This window comes from Mytilus trossulus, chromosome 6, assembly GCF_036588685.1.
Source record: "Mytilus trossulus isolate FHL-02 chromosome 6, PNRI_Mtr1.1.1.hap1, whole genome shotgun sequence".
Classification (NCBI taxonomy): domain Eukaryota; kingdom Metazoa; phylum Mollusca; class Bivalvia; order Mytilida; family Mytilidae; genus Mytilus; species Mytilus trossulus.
The window spans coordinates 85,952,100-85,974,113 of record NC_086378.1 but is presented as its reverse complement, the minus strand read 5'-3'; the positions used below and the strand labels follow the sequence as shown (position 1 = coordinate 85,974,113).

General features: G+C 32.4%; 1 protein-coding gene across 1 annotated transcript in view; it reads left to right on the top strand.

Annotated features, from left to right (window-relative positions):
• The window catches only part of LOC134722086 (sodium- and chloride-dependent transporter XTRP3-like), a 30,401-nt gene extending 15,928 nt beyond the window's left edge, over nt 1-14,473 (top strand). The window contains exons 4-9 of the mRNA XM_063585556.1: nt 4,267-4,508; nt 5,150-5,321; nt 6,006-6,213; nt 6,999-7,158; nt 7,586-7,748; nt 9,486-14,473. Of these exons, the coding sequence (XP_063441626.1) occupies nt 4,267-4,508; nt 5,150-5,321; nt 6,006-6,213; nt 6,999-7,158; nt 7,586-7,748; nt 9,486-9,800 (1,260 nt within the window). The 3' untranslated portion in view covers nt 9,801-14,473. The remainder of the gene's footprint in view (nt 1-4,266; nt 4,509-5,149; nt 5,322-6,005; nt 6,214-6,998; nt 7,159-7,585; nt 7,749-9,485) is intronic.
• Nucleotides 14,474-22,014: the final 7,541 nt, after the last annotated feature.

Sequence of the window (22,014 nt, the reverse complement as noted above, 5' to 3'; positions counted from 1 at the left end):
TCTACAAAAGGGTTAACAATTTGAAATGGCGGGAATACATTGCGCTAATTCTTAAATAACGTCGAAAGCCGTTCCGCCAGTTTTGGGCGTTATACTTTTCCTATACCAATTACGGACAACACAGTTCTCGTTATTTGCTGTTATGCTGTTTGTTTGTTTTCAACTACTATTAATGCATATTAATTTACACGTGATAGAAGTACTTAGTTTTCAGTCAGTTTCACAGGTCTACACGTAATATAAATGTGGTGGGTGGTTGGAAAACAATGCGTTGAACAAATGTACACGCGAATTGATTATGCTTCTATGAACAACATTTCTATTCAGGTTATTTATAGTGCTTATGTGTTGAACAGAAATTCTTCTTAGAATAGTGAATACATTTGTTATATCATTTCATAGTTCAGTCAAAGTATATCTGAAAGACAAGACAGACCTTTGCTTTCAATATCATGAATTCTAATTTCGCGGTTAAGAATGGTGTTCCTTTTTATTTTGATGATAATAACTTAAAATCAATAGACTCCTAACAATAAAGATCGACGAGCCGATATTGCAAATATGAGAAAGATCGGACTTAAAAATACCACTTCCAAATGTAGTTTTATGAACCGGGTTACGTAATGCTACATAGATTTTGATCTTATGAACGAGTAACTAGGCTAGCTACATGTTCAATAGTCATAAATCTACGAAGCCCTATGTAGCCACTACGATATTGAACGCAACCCTGATCTTTGTTTAAGTTTAAACGCTTAGATAAACTGATCTACAATTCAAAATGTTTTATGTAGATATGAAAATAAATCTGCGCATGGTCAGTTTAATGTATTCTTATAAGTAACTGATTTCAGAGTTTCATCCGTATACTCAAATGATTTGACAGAACATGAAGATAAAAAAAAATGTATACGACGTTTATTTGCATCATTTTTCTGAAAGATAAATTTATGATAGCAAATAATACATATTTCCACAAAAGACCAATTGACACAGGAACTATTTATAATAGGTCATCGTACGGCCTTCAACAAAGAGCAAATCTCATAATGCATATAAAGCTATAAAAGGTCCAGAAATGACAAATGAAAAACAATTCAAACGAGAAAATAACGGCTTAATTTATGAACAAAAAATAAATAAATAAAAAACAAATATGTAACACTTTAACGACAACTACTTATTCACAAGCTCCTTACCCGTTTCAATGCTCGACTGATACCGTTCTTATTCATTCCGTATTCGCTTAATATTAGAGGTTTCTCAACATCTAACGAACGGATGAAACTGGACGAACGTATCATTAAGGAGCAGTAATTTTGTATAATAAAATCCATGACACATGTCCACCGATATTGCAGTGTGTTGAAAGGCAACAGTTAACAATTACATAGTCTTTTTGCAATGTTGCATTTGATTTTTGTGGTAAAACATCGGTGTTCCAATTTATTTTCGGTTGTTGAATGATACGTATTCTTACGTTGAGTTTCGTTTGCATATATGTCGAATATATGCGTTCGATTTATCTCCCTTAGCCATTCAAAAAGAATATTATCAGTTTATAATGTTGCTGACAACAATCGGCGTGTCTGGTTTGCATTTGATTTAATTGATTGTTTGATGTTTAACGTTCCGAGACAAGCATTCCATTCTTTTCAAGACCAGCTTAGCGTTTGTAAAAGAATTGAAAAGTGAATGAAATGACATAAGTTCAGAATTTTTCATTTATTATTTAGGGGGGGCAGGGATCCCGCCCCCCCCTTTTTGGGAAAAAATTTGGTTGCTCATATAGGGAATCACTGATGCGTGACTGGAGCGGGCCCCCTCTTAGGTCAGTCAGTGGGCCCCCACTTATGAAAATTTCTGGATCCGCCACTGTAGGTACGTAAGGTTCTAATTCTATAGATACATTGAATTTTGATTGATGATTTTCGTACTTTCTTTATGATTTGTGGAAATATAAATACAATTTACAACCTAGGCTACCAAAGAGATGGTCTCTATAGAACAGATAAGTCCATACACGAAGCAAATTATGGATTTTAGTTTTATATTATAATATGATTGACCCATTTCGAAATCCCGGAGGTCCCAAATTTAAAAAAAGTAAAGTTAAAAAAGATTCTCGGATCCCGAAATCCCGAGCTTAAAAACACCCGATCCTGGAGTCCCGATAAAAGTCCTATCTATCTCCCTCAATCTTGTTGTCGAGTATCCAGATTTGTTTTTGTTTCTTGACAGTTGTTAGTTTGCTGTTTAGTTGACTCTCTTTTTATTCATATATTTTATCATTTGCTGTTAACTTTTATTGGTTAAATGTTTCAGATACACTTAATTCACATAATTAATTTCCAATTCTGGAACATGTCTATTATATAAAACAATTTTCATTTCCTTCAAGGAAAATCTACTTATCAACACGAACGTTTGTCACTCTCTCCATCGGCTCAAAGAGGAATAACTCTCATTAACATTTTGAGTTCGCGGAAAATACGACGTCATAAAACGCTGACGGCATAGTACTGTTGCGCTTGTATATGCGCATAAACAATAGAGGGATTTGTCTTTAAGCAACTTCATAATCACCAACTGACGACGTTGTTGACTTTACGAGAGGCCCATTAGTATGTGTAGCTGTTAAACAAGGTTTTCCCCAGGTACTCAAACCCGTTATTGTTCTTCAATAATCCCATCGGTGGAATAAGTAAGTAAACACAAACAAAGACCAATTGGTGGCCTTCGGCTGTTATCTGCTCTTTAGTCGGATTGTTGTCTCTTTGACACATTCCCCACTTCCATTCTCAATTTATTTAAGTTATAATGAAAATCAGTATAGAAAAGTACATTTTACAATATATCGGTACGACAAAAGGCATAAAAGCATAGCTGCAAGTTGAACAATATTGTGTCAAAGAATAAACGATGATAAAATCGTGACAATTCCACTTTCCAAATAAATATATCCTGATTTTCAGTAAACGTGAGATAAAAACTGCCAATGGAGACGCACCGACTTGATTTGAGTGATCAAACAAATATTTTTCGTAAATGAATACATGACTCTTCGGTGCACTAGCACCGTAAGTGTTTTTAAATAAAAGTCGTCTGAATACAAGAGTTATTGATTTTGGGTGCATTATTTAAAACAAAAATTTCTCCATTAATGTGTTTGAAAATTCTAGACTGTAAAGAAATATAACTTTAAATGATATCAAGCCGTATTGCCTGGAAAACGCAGCTTCGATAAAAAATAGATTAGTTCTTCGGGAACTTTTGGAAATGTGCGTCAATCGCCGTATCTGAAATTCCGCTTGCATTAGTAAGTTATTTACATAGTAAACCTGTTTGTCATAGTTGGTTTTGAACTGTCTTCAAGTAATAAACTAATAATTCTATTTCTGAGTAAAAGTACCATTTGTATTGTCATAAAGAGTTCTTATCATGTCTTAAAATTGGAACTATGTATTTATCTGAGTTCAACCTTGAACAAAACACTCGAGTCCAAGTGCAATAAAGTATTTCTTCAGTATCATTGTTGTAAAAGCCTTCAACTGTACAAACATCTCTTCAAGAGCGACATTGACCGTTAGAAACATCAGCATTTTTAGATAAAATATGCATTAGGATCTTATTACGTTTATTATGTAAAGTCCATAAATCTTGAATAAATGCGTATTAAGCTTTTATTGAATGGGATTGTAAAAGTCTAATTGTATGTCATATATGAATAAAAGAAAATTGAATGATTTCATCGTTGAGACAGCGATCAAAACACAAATCCATTAAGAAGTCAACCCATAATATTCAAAAATATATAGGTTTACCAAATATGAACAGCCTTGAGAGAGAATGAGAGCTCACTTTCGCATTTTCATGATCACTACGTAAACTGTGTTTAGTTTAACCAAAACTATATAGATGTTAAATTATAGGCATCAATAGAGAAAACTTGACCACCAGATTCAACTGTTGGTTCTGATTGGTCAATTTTCTATATTTTATCTTCTAAAACTACAACGTAAAAATCTCATAACTTTTTGGACATCTTTCGAAACGAATTCTCATTTCATTGTGCTCATGAATCATACATGGAGACAATGCGATGTATACAATCTAGTTTGGCGGTGAGAAAAACAAAATACCGCCATGGAGACAAAATATATCCTTTGAACCCACAAAATAAAATCTGTACACACTTTGCTCGAATTGTGTTATTATTTACTAACTAGAATTGAAAAAAATAACAAAATTTAAATTCTATTTCAGATTGAAAGACTTGGAGATCCACAAGTGTGGCTCGATGCCGCTACACAGATCTTTTATTCATTTGGTTTAGGATTCGGGGGACTTATAGCTTTCTCTAGTTATAATCCCAGAAATAACAATTGTCAAAGGGACGCTATTATTGTGGCATTGACAAATTGGTTTACCGCTATTTTTTCCTCGACTGTAATATTTTCAGTTCTTGGGTTTAAAGCAACGCTAATGTTTGAAACTTGTCAGGACAGGTAAGAATAAAAAACACTTTTATTAATCTAAAACGTAGAATCGGATTCTTCAATATTATTATTCGGACAACAGAATTTCGTGTGAGGAACTATGTATATGTACATAGTGTAATTACTAGTTCACATGGCTCAAGATCTTACGTCGACGTCACATTCCATGGAATTCGTGTATAAGATATTTTTTTATGATTAAATATTTTTAACAAAAGCGTAACATGAGTATATATATGAATAAATCGCCCACCATATATTCAGAGTTCAAGATATGTTTTTTTGTGTTTGTGAGTTCATTTAAACGAGACGCGGAAGATATTGACGACAAAGTCCAAGGTATATAAGTTAAAAATGAACTGACAATATCGTGTCAAAGGGGGAAAAAGTAAAACTACCACAAAACAAACCACTGCAACACTTTATATCGAGCACCACTGAACACAGTTGCAGTTCTTTTCGAAATGAGCACTAGGTGTGTCAAACTAAGTTTACAGGAGGAATAACCAAACAATTCATTTCTTTTTCTCAAAACATATAAAAAAGTAAATCTTCAGTATAATGAAGGAAATAAAGAGAATCAATCAATCAATCGATATCCCTCTTTAAACACCAACACCAATTGAAGAAATGAATATTCTATATTACAGAAATATAAACCAGTTACTAAATATGTACCCCAATCTGAACTCTAGTGAACTTACTAGAGAAGTATATCTACAAGATTACCAGACTAATTCATCCATAAAGAATCTATTATTTAATGAAACATTGATGGGCAAACAATTCTGGTACTGTGATTTAAAAGATGATCTCAATAAGGTAAATTTTATAAAGATCCCGATGTCTATACCACTGAACCATCATATTTCTTTGAGGCTAAGACAATATAACACACATGTACCCTATAAGTTTATAAACATAGTCTACCATTGTCAAAATTAAGGCAATGACAGTTTACCGAAGTTCAATTATTATAACTCAGGAGAAACACCAAGGCAACACACACAGCATGAGGGAACCACATGTCCTCAAGGTGCAACACCGTGTGCCTCGACTGGATAAGTGTTTCTTTCAATGCATGCATCACCCGCAGGGCGAAGCCATACTCATTCAAAATGTGGCAATAGGGTATATGTTATAATTGGTAAAATTACAGAGCAGGCGGCTATTTTGCTATTAAAAGATCAATGACTTCGAAAACACGACGCTCGTGAGTTGGATACAAAACATATCATATAGGTCAACCATTAAGAAAACTTCTAAATAACCTGAGGTCACCCTATGTTATTGGAAGAGTTCTTTGAGCTGTAGTTTGTTCTTTGTTCACCATTTCACTTTTAATTAGGATCTTCAATTCAAAGTTTGAGATTGCCCATTGGTATTGTCTTCCCTTTGTAGAAGTTAAAATATTGGGAATGCAATTTTAATAAAAGATCACAAAGTGTTCAGCAATTATAGAATAAATTAAAATAACTTTGCATTACATTTGTTTTTACTTCGTAGGCAGCAGAAGGAACGGGTCTTGCATTTGTTGTGTTTACGCAGGCCATTGTCGAATTTGGTCCATCAGCGCCATTCTGGTCGATTATTTTCTTTTTGATGCTCCTGTCCCTTGGTATCGGCAGTGAGTTTGGGACTTTGGAAGGTGTCACAACATCTATCTATGACATACAAGGTGTACCGATACTTCAAAAGAAATGGTTGGTATCAGGTATGTACTATCAAATAGACAAGACAATCACATTCATTCATTTTTGTAATATCTATCAATCATTTTAGACCAATTTGGAGTAAATTTCGACTGTCATTAATTTATAAAAGTATTTCAGTAGAAGATGTTGCTCAAATTTAGAAAAAGATGAAAACGAAATCCCCACTTTTCTATTTGGTAAAGTTTTCTAACACGTCTGATGTTATATGAATAAATGCAACAGCAGTTTACTGATGTTAAAATCTCAAAATCTGACTAAGAAGACGGATCCAAGTAACAAATATAAAACTGAGAGAATTGCAAGACCTCCGAAAGGAGCTAAACAGGGAATGTAGACCGAGTAAGCGTCGTCTACTATGTCATGCGAACCCATACTATGGTATGTGGAATAATAATTCAAGAATCCAATTAAAGAATTTTAAATCTTAGCTGCGTCTTAAGTTCTCATACACTTTCTTCACTGATAATAATCCAGTTATGTGTAGGATTGTTAATGCCAAGAGAGACCACAACATATAGGTTGACATCAATAAAGACAACAGTAAAATACCGATGTTCAGTAGTCATAAATCGATTAAAAGAAAACTCGTGTGTGTGACAAATCCGGGTCACAAAATAAAACCGAGGGATATACATCAACTATAAGAGAAAAACAACGGATCAAGAGAAAAACAGATCTGCTACAAAAAAATATGCCAACAAACATTGAAACAGACTAAACGATAACAACTGCTACATTTCATTATGTGGTACAGGACCTGCATATTATTTTATTCATTTTCTAGGTATATTATGTTTAGTGAGTTGTTGTATTGGAATGATTTTTGTTCTCGGAAGCGGTTCCTACTGGGTAGCCTTGTTTGATTCCTATGCAGGTTCATTTCCATTAATCACAGTGGCCTTATTTGAAAGTATTTCTATAGGATGGGTGTATGGAGTAGACAGGTTAGTTTTATTGTTCGTTTATATTGATAGGATATTTAAAGGTGAAATAAAAAAAGAGACTATTGCATTGTTTTACCGTGTAATTTCAAATTATTACACATTATTATTATAATTTAGATGAAATGGATTGAATATTTGAAAACACACTTCATTTTTATCTCTCTTACTCTATGATAAAGCGATCACATTCGGCTGTAAAAGAACTTTGCTTTGAAAGTTGCTGCATGTTGAAGTTAAGAATTGAAAATACGAAATGTACCCTTCTTTTATTAAATTGATGGCAGCTGCAGCTGAAAGTGACTTATAAGGAACTTTCCGTTTTCAATTTTCTTTGGAGTTTAGTAATTATTAAACTTTGAATACTTAATTTATGATTTCAATTAAAGATAAAATTATAAAACTAAAATGTGCTTTGTTTAAAATTCAGGTTTGCAGAAGATGTTAGGCAAATGATAGGATCTCCTATCAGTCGATATTGGAAGATCACCTGGAAATACGTGGCACCATTTATGATAGCTGGGTTGTTGTTGGCTACATTTATTAGTAAAATTGTAAATCCAATTACATACACTGTTTATGATAAAACAGAGGTAAGTCACGTGCCAACATTATGGTGTGGTCAAATAAAGCCTGGTAGATTAAGAAAAATAGCAGGCTAGTGCCGCTTCAAGGCAGCACTCGCAAAGTGGAAAGGCGTTACTATAAGTTGCAATAACTTCTTTCCAAATCAAATATAGATAGATATGTTTAAACTATCAATTTGGAAAGTACCATTATATTGATATGGAAGGTTACCAAATGTAGGGAATTAGAACTAAGCATGTAAATAGAGCACTATGACGTACTAGTAGACGTAAGCAGCTATAGTTAATAGTACGACCTTCACCAATGAATAAAAGTGACATTAATACAGTGTACATGTACTTGGTATATTTATTGTTAAATGACACGATATACAAACACATTTTATAAACGACTCTTCTCAGGGTTAAACATAAAATATGGATTCAACTGCTAACCTGTCACTGAAATTGTAAAACAGTTTTAGATCAAAAGGACGAAAAAGGCCTGCATTGATAACTATAACATGTTTTGACTAACCTGCATTGATAAATATTACATGTTTTTCAACCTGAATGATAAAACAATGCATGCATGTTTTATTAAAGTTCACTGGCATCACTTTTAGAAAACTATTTTGAACAATTCTTACGTTCAACATAGACAATAGACAATATTTATTAGCACAAACACATTTACATTAAATAGTTATGGCATACAGTATTAAGACAATTAACTGACAATAGTTAAAAGGTAAAATCACAAAAATACTGAACTTAGAGGTAAATCAATTCGGAAAGTTCGTAACCACATAGCAAAATCAAATAACAAAATTAAAATAACAAATTATAAATTGATTATACTGTAATTATAAAAGAGTGACAGTGTTATTCACAGCGAAGAAAAAAAATACAAAGATAGTTAAAAGCGAAGTATACTCTGTTCACCATATCCATTTTCGCTCGGCATACAACAAAAAAACATATTAGAATATACCAGCTTTTTAATTAGAATTACAAGCTCACCTTTCGTCAAATTAAACCTCCTAAAAACGTCTGATCAAATTAAGTCCGAAGAAAAAGTGCGTGAAAATCCAAAAATATTGTTACAAATATGCCTTAGGCAATCTATGCCTGGGGATACAAACAATATTTTTTCAGGAAATGATTATAAAATATAATTAGATATACGGTAAAAAGTAAGTTTGCTTCATGCAATGAAATCCGTCTTAGTAAAACAATTTGAATGTGGCTTCCAAGCAATACATAGATGTCTAGCTTATAGTAACACGCACATGCATGTAGCATCCAAATTACACAACATAAATGTGTGTAGCTTCACAGTAGAACATAAGTGTCTGTGGTTTCACAAAGACACGCATGTGTCTGTGGTTTCACAGTTACACACACGTTTCCAGGGCTTGTCAGCAAAACACAAGTATGTGTATCTTCACTGTGACACACTTCCCAGCAGCTCACTAGTGTACGTGGCTCCCCAGTTATACACAACTTTAAGAGTCTGTGGCAATCGCCAATATATTCATTGATATCTTTATCTCCTACACGAAACAAGAAGACTTGATTGTGTAGCGTAGCTTTTTTCATAAACGAAAGGTTATCATTCTTATGACCTGTGTTTTTGTAGTCCCAATATAATTAAACAAACTTGTACTATTCATGGAGATGGTTTCCATATATTCTTTAACCTCTAAGGATAGTTCAGATAAATATCTTCTAGAATTACACAGCTTTCATCTTTCATTTTAGGCAGCGACAAAGGATAGTCCATATCCCTGGTTTGCTGGCATGATAGCGTCTATACTGGTATTAAGTTCTGTCCTTTGTATACCTGGCAATGCATTGTTGCGTAAATTTGGAATATTGAAAATGAGTTATTCAAAGAAAGTACAAGCTGATATGCATGGTGTGACAAGTTCAACTGTAGCCTTTTCAAGAGCTGCTGATGACGAAGAAGACAGCGATTCAGGTCATAATTCAGAAGAACTTGTAACAACACCTTTCCTAGAAAATAAAGACACAAGTTGTGCTATAGAAGAAGAAGAAGATAATGTAAAACTTTAAGGACAATTCTTCACCTTAAGTCAATTGTATATTCAGCTGTTGTTATCACTTATCACTTTTCAAGAGATATATTTAAAATTTCCTATGGAAGTCGAGAGTTGTAGTCAAAAGTTACTGGAAGCATTTATGCTACCGAGATTATTTAACATAAAGGCAGCATTTCATTAAATAGTTGACTGGGTATTAGTTGATGCTTTGATAGAAAGAAAAGGAAATGGTGAAAATGCTCTACATATTAAGGACTCCCAAAAGTAATGTGGACAGACATCACAAAAAGCGGGAGAAGATATTAGGGTAACAATTTCAACCAGTTTTCAATCAAAAACATACAAAAACAACAGAAGGTGAATCATTCTGCAAAACACCAAATAAAACCACAGATTGAGCAACACGAAATACCGGAAGTGAACGGTGATTATCGTTCATTTGTTTAGGTTATAAGTTAGTAAACCCAGTTAAAGTATAACCTGTTCAATCAATCTAGTTATAGTCCTGTTTCAAAATCCTTAATTTAACTGAAAAAGGATCTTTAAACTGAGTTTTAAATAAATCATGCGAGTGGAGAATTTATCGTTTTATAGAGCAGACACTGACACAGAAGTAAAGCAATCCATTGTAAAGTTGTTTTACTTTTATACATAGCTCTGTACATCGTTGCTAAATCATTTACCAACTAATAAGTTCTATAAAAATGCATGTTTAGGAAAATTCAACCTCGAACAATAATCAAGCATGCATTTATTAAACGTTTACGTAAAGCAAACTATAAAAAACATTCTTAAAATGTTATCCAGGAGATATCGTGGATAACTAATGAAATGATTCACAGTATGTTTTGTTTAAATATTTGTAAGTAGTAAAGTGATACAAGCTGGCAAATGATAAATTTGGTCGATAGTAAAAGCTTATGATTCACGAAAACTATCAGTATCAACATATTTATTTTCCTAAAAGTTGTTTTATATACCTCTCGAAAAAATAGTATACATATGACTTTGGGGATTTTTGTCAACTGTATGGTTGTGAATCGCACATGCGTCAGTATTCCATGATCTGAAGCATGCTCTTAATGTATTTGTCCTTGTTCAAATACATGCGTTTTTATAATCTTATTAGGAAAGATCTGATGTTTTAATACTCAACAATTATTTAGGACATGATATGAGAAGGCCACTGTTTAACCCTTTGAATTGGAAATATATAGATACTAATAAATGTATCAAATACCAGCATTCATATATGCATAGCACATTTTATCTTAGACATTCATATTTGTCTGGTATATTTGCTTAAGAGTGTCAACAAACTTCTAGCATTTAATGCTATATTTTGCTAAAATAACTCAAATTTGAGATATTGTAATGAGCTGTGATTTACCATAACATTTCTTTCTACAAGACGTCATTCATGAAGATGGTAATGTGGATTAACTTTACCATATACACAGAATTGTTATCTAAGTCAAATATGCAAATATGCACATCTTTATAACATTATATTAGAAGTGAAGTGTCCAGATTATGTTCTTTTGCTCACCTTTAAATAAAATAGTCATGACAAAAAATAAACGATTTTAGCTTTAAGCAATTTTAATTTCCTGGCAATGGCTCTTATAGTTCTTCCTCCTTTTAGTTTAGTTTCAGCTATCATTGTCCTTCAAAATCGCGTTGTTCAATACATTTTTGTTTTAAAACAAATTCAATTTATATTCTGATTTATCAAAATGACTTACATTGTAAAGTTGTACAGTTTATCATAGTTTGATTTATTTTTTGTATTTTACTAGCATTCGTGATTGTCTTTGTTAAGTTTATAATATTAGTGAAGTGCTATTCAACATTACTTGCCTTATAACTTGTACATGTTGTGCAAAATTAACTTAGATTATAGCAGTACTTTACAGAAGCATTTTTGAATACTATATGTGCAATAATTGAAATTCAAATTTACAATGCTACATAAGTAAATAACTTAGAATACTTTTTTATTACATTGTACCACGTTTTAAGCTCTGCATTTTTTAAAAGATATTTTAATCGAAATTATCATGTAAATACACAAAAGATATTTGAGTAAGTTTGCTCTTTCCAAATCCTGACTGTATAATAAGTTTTTGACTCTAACTGTAGATTAACAATTCAAGGTGAAAGTTAAATTTTTGGGGTTGTTATTACAGACTACTGATGTATAAAAATAGCTGTTTATTTGTCCTTGAATTTCATGATATTTGAGCTTGGTATGTTCATCCCAATTTTTTTTTAATTCTTATTCAAGAATTGGTTGGGAACAGACATTGAATTGTGCAAGTTTTTCATTTATTTTCAACTAGGTATAGATATTGGGATTACATTAAATGTTTAGAAGGTAAAGTGTCAGGAAATGTTTAATGGGGATTACAGTCAGAATAAATTGAAACTTTAGTACTTGATATATTATTTGGGCTAACTTATTGAGAAATAATGTAAAAACCCTAAAAAATTGTCAACTATTATCTTTTTATCATATGTGTATATGTTGCTGCTTGTTGCATTATAGGCGTGTTGTTTGCAATTATTTTGTTGAATTTTATGAGAGTTCGTTTAGGTATATTCTGCTTTTAGATCAGATATTTACTATGATATTCATCCAACATGACAGAAGTTATTATAAAAAAAAACGAGTCCAGTCTTGGACAAATCTGTATTTATCACTTTTATTTCTATATTATGTGATATCCCTGTATTTTTATGCCCCACCTACGATAGTAGAGGGGCATTATGTTTTCTGGTATGTGAGTCCGTTCGTTCGTCCTTCCGTCCGTTCGTCCCGTATCAGGTTAAAGTTTTTGGTCAAGGTAGTTTTTGATGAAGTTGGAGCCCAATCAACTTGAAACACAGTACACATGTGCCCTATGAAAGGATCTTTCTAATTTTAATGCCAAATTAGCGTTTTGACCTCCCAATTTCACGATTCACGGAACATAGAAAATGATAGTGCAAATTTCAGTATAAAGTTAGTGGTCAAGGTAGTTTTTGATGAAGTTGAAGTCCAATCAACTTGAAACTTAGTATATGTTCCCTGTGATATGATCTTTCTAATTTAAATGCCAAATTAGAGTTTTACCCCAATTTTACGGTCAACTAAACACAGAAAATGATAGTGCGAGTGGAGCATCCGTGTACTACGGACACATTCTTGTTTATACTTTCACAGATACTATACACTATAGCTTGTGCATCATTTCCAAATGGGGTATTTTTGCTTAGTACACGTCTGACATGTTGATAAATTCTGAATATTTTAACAGAATCTTTAGACATACATTTCAGGTAATGTTACGATCAGGTTTTTGTGTGTATAAAAAGTGTAAGACATTGAAATTCGATAGAAATGTAGACCCCTTTTTCATTGTAATTATTTTGGGCGTTCCTGAATGATTCTATAGCTCTATGACCGACATTGATGGTGCATACGAAGGTGAACGTTGTAATTATATTGGTTTAGATACATCAAATGTTGATTACAAATTTAGTTCATTCCATAGATGAAGATAATTTTATTCATAACTGTTTTGGCGAAATATTTTCGAACTTTATATAAAAATTTTATATGAAAGAAGGATGAAAGTTTGTCTTAATTTGAAATACGGGTGTTGTTTTAGTTTTTCTTTTCAGTGTGTTTATGATGGATATGAAACTGTATATAATGTACAAACATTTAAGAGCGTATAAGTTGATATGAAGAGAAAGAGAGAGAGAGAGAGAGAGAGAGAGAGAGAGAGAGAGAGAGAGAGAGAGAGAGAGAGAGAGAGAGAGAGAGAGAGAGAGATATGAAATATTCCTTCTACTTGTAAATAGATTACATGAGAAAACTAACAAGTGCATATTTTAAGATCTTTCAATACCCTTCCAATGACAATTTAGACAATCTGCCAAGTAATGTTTTCGAAGTCATTTTGTTTTTTAATCGTTTTTATTTCAGTATGAAGTGTATATCATAATTGCATTTACTTTTGATAAAACAATAAGGTGAGAAACAATTGATAAAGTTGAAATGCCTGAGCATCTATGCATTTTCCTGCATTAAACTGTTGTTTACATAATGACACAATAGTATGGAAATAAGAACTCTGCGTAGTCGGGACCATATCTTATTTTAGCTATTTCAGCATTTTATTCATATTTTTACAATGGACAATCAAATGTTTTAAATATTTTGCTTTTAAATCAGAAATCAAATGAACTTGTATTGTACATCAGATTTTAAACTGCATTAATCCTAATTTTTAAATATGCGAATGATAATTTTCAACTTCAAGTATTCCATAATGTTAGCAACAAAATTGGCATCGTTTTTTTTTACTTTTGATCATTTATTAAAGTAATATGTTTTTATAAATACAAATGAACAATATATACATATGTGTCAATGGATGCAGGCTATGCTTATAGTAAACTTTTATTTATCATGCACAACACTTTATCAATATTATCATTTGCTTGTATTTGCCGATGGGATATTTTTTAAAACATTTTACACATTTTACCAAAGTGCTGGCGAACTTTGTTGTCGTTATACATATAGTTGACAATTCTAACAGCCACTTCAAAGAGTGCTAATTTTGTAAATATTGTTTGTCATTGTTGATGCATTTCAAGTTGTTAAAAGTGTGTGAATAAAGGGTATGAACTTAAGTCTTGTGTTTTTTTACATCTACAAAAAGCTTAACCTGTGTTTTTGTGTTTAGTTTAATCTTAAAAAAGGATGTATAATTACTTTTGTAGGTAGATACCTATCTGTTATCAATATCAAAAATGTTGTTGTTGTTGCAGACATAGCATCAAACAATATTTGTTGGTGTAAAAAGTAGAAAGTAAAATAATAAAAATAACGAACTGCAATGAAACTTATAAACGAAAAATCCAATAAGAAGTCACAAAATCTAAAGCTCAAACATATCAAACGAATGAAAAACAATTGTCATAATACGGACTTGGTACAATCCGATGGATATGGCAATAATAGTTATCAAAGCTACCAGGATTATAAGTTATCCTTTTTTCACTTCGCCACCAAACCTATTCTCCGACAAATTTACTACAGATAAAACCGTCTGGTCTGATTCATATTCCTTTGAATGTAATCGTAAAAAAATAACTATATTTCTTCATTTTATTAGATACGCAAATTACGTAAGTGTCTACATACTAGCGTGTCACTGGTAAACAGGAACACATAAATCTTCCCAAGAAAAAGAATTAAATACACAGTTTTGATGAGGTTCATGGTTAACTTAGTCAATATTTATTCTTTAATACGTGCAATTGTCTGATTTATGTTTGGCTTTATAACTATTTTGATATGAGCGTCACTGATAAGTCTTATGTAGACGAAACGCGCGTCTGGTGTACTAAATTATAATCCTGGTACCTTTGATAAGTATCATGGGTTTTGATTGTCTACTTCATATCTTCTGTATATTCTTTTTGTAAATTGCAGTTTGATCTGGCAAGCTCTTTCAAAATTATTTGTTCAAATAACAATCAAGACCTCGCATCAGAAAATATGTATAACTATCTAGTATTTTAAGGATTTGGTATTTGAATAATGATTCAAATTAATTCTAAAATCTACAAACTTCATACCTGCGCTACTTATGCAGAATGATAAAAAAAAAAGAGGGAAATAAAACGATGATAGTGTTCCTCGAGTCATATTATCTACTCTCCTTTACAAGGATTTAACATACATAAATAAAACACAAAAATAAGAAAGCAATGACTGAGGCTGTCAAATTTGAAATATGCTTTTGTGTGCTCCTTTGTTGAAGATATGTTTGGTTTTATTGTGAATAAGGTTATAACACAATGTTGACTGCTGTACCTTGAATTTTTTACCCATTATGTCTGTTTGTTTTGTTCAAGCATCTTTGTCAATTTAATGGAATGTAATGCGACTGTCGTACAAGGGATAGGATTAGCGCTATAAACCAGGTTCAATCCACCATTTTCTACTTAAGAAAATATCAAACAAGTTAGGAATATGACAGTTGTTATCCATTCATTTGATGTGTTTGAGTTTTTAATTTTCCCATTTGATATGGGACTTTCCGTTTTGAATTTTCATCGGAGTTCAGTATTTTTGCGATTTTACTTTTTATTAGTTCAAAGTTTTATCACTCTTTGAGTCAAGTATACTATTGACATTGAAAAACAAGAGGATACAATAGATGCAGTGATGTCTACTGATATAGATTTCAATTGAAGAAAAAAATGTACAACTAACGAACAATGGTCCTTAGTGGGAAATTTCAATGTTTATGTAGTAGCATTTAAAAAATATCACTTGTAATGTATTTATCAATATTCCACAAAGTACAAGTGAGAGGTTTACCTAGATATAAAACCAGGTTTTATCCACCATTCTTGTATCAGGTAAGAAATGCGACAGTTGTTATTCGTTCGTTTGTGTGTTTGAGCTTTGCCATTTGATTAGGGACTTTCCGTTTTGAGTCTACCTTGGAGTTCGGTATTTTTGTTATTCTACTTTTTATTCCAAGTCTTGCATTCTTAATTGTTGTTTGTGCATTGTGCCGTCTGTCTCTCTTCTGTTGATGCTTAATGATTACCAAATAGTTATCAAATGTACCAGGATTATAATTTAGTACGCCAGACGCGCGTTTCGTCTACATAAGACTCATCAGTGACGCTCATATCAAACTATTTATAAAGCCAAAACAAGTACAAAGTTGAAGAGCATTGAGGACCCAAAATTCTAAAAAGGTGTGCAAACTGCTATCTTCTCACATGTATTTCCTTCTTTCGGATAAATTACATACGCTAGTAGATATAAAATGCCATAGAAAAAAATAATCGGTTACGCAGATAATTATGTCCCTTTTAAACGATTGAAAAGTTGATTTTGAATTAAAAAGGACAAATATTTATTTTAAATTATGTGCTGACATAAATCATCATTGATATGGTCACTGTTAACAAAACTTTTGAATTTTTGAAATACTAAGGCTGTTCTACCTCAGGAATAGATCACTTTTATTAATAGCTGTATTTGGCAGAACTTTTAAGAAGTTTGGTCCTCGATGCTCTTTAACTTCGTTCTGTATTTTGCTTTTTTTTTAAATGTTTTGGATTCGAGCTGAGTCTTTTGTAGACGAAACGCGTGTCTGGCGTAAGTACAAAATTTAATCTTGGTATCTATGATAAGTTTATTTCAAACATTCATGTTTGATAAGATTGGTAAAAAAATTACAGAGGTAATCAAATGTGCTATCCCATTCATTGTGTAAAAGGGGGACCAAAGATACCAGAGGGACATTTAAACTAATCAATCGAAAATAAACTGACAACGCCTAGCTAATAATGAAAGAAGACAAACAGACAAATAATAGAACCGTGACACAACATAGACAACTAAAGTATAAGCAACACGAACCCCACCAAAAACTTGGGGTGATTTCAGGTCCTCCATAAGGGTAATTAGATCCTGACCACATGTGGCACCCGTCGTGTTGCCTATGTTATAACAAATCCAGTAAATAGTCTAATTCGATAAGTCACATTCATGAAAGGTAGGGAATTGTAGTTACGACGTAAGGAACATATCTGATATCATTTGTGAAACGGTTACTAGTATTCCTTAATGGTCAACCAACTCACGATGGCGTCCGTAAAATTTACGAAGGAATGATTTCAACTTCACCATTTGAAACTCTTGGTTTAATAGCTTCCTTGTGAGCATCAATCCTCTGTCAAGAAAATCATGATAGGAAATGCAAGCACGGGAATATCGTATAAATTGGGATATATATACCCCGTATACATGTGCTGCTCGAATGTTGCTACATAGAAAACAAAGGAAAGTTCACAATTGGAAAGCTGAAATCATCTCTTTTGTCGTAAAGTTTTGTTTTCAACCGACCATCGTCAATTTCTAGATGTAAGTCAAGATATGAGGCCGACTTAACTGTATCTGTTGTATCCTTTATCTCTAGTTCGATGAGATAGATGCGTTCAAAATAGTCACCAAATTTTGAATTATTTATTGAAAGAACGTCACCAATATAGCGGAAAGTAGAGTTAAAGCATATTGCTAACTTCTTATCTTTCTTCATAAGAAGTTCCTGTATGAGGTCAGCCTCATAATAATAAAGAAACAAGTCGACAAAAAGAGGGGCACAATTGGTTCCCATTGGAATGCCCGACAGTCTGTCGAACGTAACAAATATGTTGTCAATAAAAAAATATCAAGCAATATCAAATTATAGCTGCGAGTTTGTATTTGTTGGAATTAGGGTTTGTAACTGTGGTTTCCAAACTTAAATTATACAGAGAATTAACTTTTTGAAAGGGGTAATGAAAAAAGTTTCGTGCGAATGTGATGAATACCTAACGGCTTTTGTATGAATGGCAGCAAGTCATTAATAGAGACATCATGAAGAGTGGGTAATGTATACTGACGATGAATATGACTGTGTCTACGTCGAGAAGTAGAGTTGAACATATGCATCATGTATAATGACGACGACCATGTAACACAGTGTAGATACTATTCTGTACGCTATCCGGAAGTCGTGATTTTCGAAGCGAGAACTTTTTGGATCACATTTTAAATTTGATGGATATACTGAATTAAACGGTTAGTTGATCATCTGTACATTGTTTAATGATTAATTCAGCTGACATAAATATTCTCAAATGGTTTCGAATTAAATTCATCACATTCGTAATTCGTATCTTTGCCTTAATCAAGAAATTTTCAAGTGCATCACTTAGGAAAATCAGTCGGTGAACCTAAAAACAATCTGTTTACCCTCTTAGTGTACAAATTAACGTATGAATCAGACTTAATTAACTAAATGGAGTATATTTCAAGTGGGGGTAAAAGTTTCAAGCAGATCTTTGAAGCCAGAAATAAGAAAAATACACTTGTTTGAATTTCTCACTGTACGATCAGTCTCGCTTGTATATTTTGAAACTGTATGATCAGTCTTTATTTCACTGTATTCTAGTGGTGATTTCAATGTTATATATACGATACATTAGAATGTGGCATTTTCTAAATAACACAAATATATTGCAATAAATGCACATCCTGAAAACTTATGAAACATGTGTTAGCTTGATATAGGGTTTACTCGACTTACTACATTTAGTATAAGGATGTTTAAATGTTGCTAAAATAAGAGGAAGGTCTATTGTATATCTTATTTTCAGAAATGTCCTCCGTTATACTTAAAATTGTACAAACACACATATTTAATTGTTATATAAAATTTCATGTATTTACACACATTCGATGCCATACTGTAGCCTATAATTGATCATAGTTCTCCAATGACAGAGTTTCGTTGTTTTTATTGCACAAATTTACGGTCAAAGGATTTTGCAGAACTTGTAGACCATTGCATAATTAGTCATGATTCGGAAGAATTAAAGTTGAAAGTTGCATCACATGTTTCTCAATCTATTACAAATGTCCGAACAAAAATCTTCAAACTGATACCTGCTGAAATTAAGAAGGACAATAAAAACATTATTCCACTGACAAGGTGAATCATGCACACCTAACGTATGTAATACTTCGTCGGAACTATTGTCACTTGCTCAGAAGAAACGTGGAACAGAAGTACAGTTGGGTGTCAAAGAGACAGTTCTACATAAACCTTGTCAGTGGAATAATGTTTTTATTGTCCTTCTTAATTTCAGCAGGTATCAGTTTGAAGATTTTTGTTCGGACATGTGTAATAGATTGAGAAACATGTGATGCAACTTTCAACTTTAATTCTTCCGAATCATGACTAATTATGCAATGGTCTACAAGTTCTGCAAAATCCTTTGACCGTAAATTTGTGCAATAAAAACAACGAAACTCTGTCATTGGATTATCTTGAAAAAGAAATATATATATCATTCGTTTACTTGAATGCATTACAGTATTTATATTGATTTGAATTTAACATGTACATTTCATAAACAGTTTTCACATAAAAAAAAGTCAGTGGACTAGATATTAATAATGCGCCTCCCTTTACTCCATCCCAAAGTTTACACCAGGTTCGACTTATACCAACTTTTAGTCTGAATGTTTCTATAAAAGGACAGATGTAAATGAAAAATGAAGATAAAAAAACATAGCCGACTCCCATGGAAAATCAAAACAAGAGCCTTTTAGAAGGCAGCTATACATATTTTTTTAGAATTTATTTATATCTTGCATTTTTCAATCTTTCAAGAACCATCTCTCTTGAACGTTGAATGTGAAAATCATCAATATCATACTTGACCTCCATGATATCCTTAGTAACAACATATCAAAATTTGAAAATTTGTTAACGCACGGCCACGACTGGAAACACCATTTTTATATTTTTCAAGATGCATACCTTATGATCAGAAACAGTAAAAATCGCCAATATTAAACTTGACCTCCATTTTGGCATCAATAACGACGAATTAAGATTTAAAAATATTTGATTGAACGGTTTAAGAGTAAAGGTCATGGACAATGTTTGGTAGCATTCTAACATCACCAAAACAATATAAATAAGAAGATGTGGTATGAGTGCTCATGAGACAACTCTCAATCTAAGTCCCAATTTATTTTAAAATTGCAGTACAGCAGGTTTAATCGTTTTAATGGTCGCACCAACCTTCAACCGACCAACCTATTTTTCTGTGGAAAATCCTGTTAAAAAGGGCGAAAGTACATAAACAAATTATTATCATTTTTAAAAGTGGCCACGCAATTAACAAATGTAATCAGTACAATGACATATATGAATTAACCCAGAAATCGATTAAAGTAAACTGATAAAATCCTTTTCATTTTAAATTCTTTCGTTATTGATACAGGTAATGATTTCTGTAAGCTTACCCAAATTATATCACATGAATTATCCCCCTCAAATAGTCTTTAAAATGTATTAGCTAAACGCAGATAACTGCAACGATACACTAGTTCAAAGTCCACAAGCGAACCATGTATTGCTTTTTTCTATAGGCATTTGATTTTAAATAAGACTGACGGAACAAAAATACAATTATTTTGCCGTCTACAAAAATCATAAGAAATATATTTGTATTGTCTGATGAAAGAAATTACACGTTATAGTTCCCTGGACAGTTAATAATATCACATAGACACGTATATACCTACGAATTGCCGTTGTTGGTTTTTTCAAATCACGACTGTCATACAGTCAAAAAATCTGAAATCGCTTCTAGAATACAGTCATTTGTAGACTGATCGTACAGTAATTTATTTTAGGATCCTAAGAAAAACATATCTTTTTATGGGAAATACGAACATTCTTCTTAAACACGAAAAGAATATTGAAACAGTATATATTAAACTGTAAACTGATGCAAATATTTGCAATAAAAGACTATTTGTTTTGTACTACGAGAGCAAAATTGTCCATCGATTTCACTTTTTTCTATCACGTTGGTGTGATGCACACGTATATTTTATATTCGAATGCATGCTTTTGTCACAGTTACTAATATCTATGATGCTATACATATCATGAAGATGTTCAAAGCACTTTATAGATGTAGGAGTAAACAAATGATGAGAAAAGTCACCGTAGGCAAAACCGTCCTGTTAGCCAGTTGGAAAACATCGCTTCGAAAATCGCGACTTCCGGATAGCGTACAGAATAGTATCTACACTGTGTGTAACGGATCCTACCCGTGTTGTTTACTTTTGAATCTCGAGAGAGGGAATCTTTGAAACCATTTTTGTACGTTAAATAAAGTTGGGAATGGAATGAAAGTGTATTTAACCGAATACTCACCATTTCAGTTCGAACCAAACATTTCACCTTAAAATAAGGGCGGGCGATACTATAGGGACCGCAAACTGGTAAGTCAGTCGAAAACGAACTGACAATACAATGCCAAAAAAGGTCAAGAGACCAACAACAGTCTACAATACCCAACAAAGAAAACTGAATACTTAGCAACACGAAATCCACCCTAAACATTTGGATGCAGATGATCCAGAGATGTAATCTGAAACGTCTCAATACAAGTACATGGCATCAATATTGTTGTTCGTGTTATTATAAACTTGATAATAACATAAAAGGTACAAATATTACATTACCAGATACGCATTTCGACAAAACATGTCATTGCAGTGATGCTCAAGTCAAAATCTTATTACAAATGAAGAGCTTATACTAATAAAAATGACAAAAAGTAAAGCCAAAATC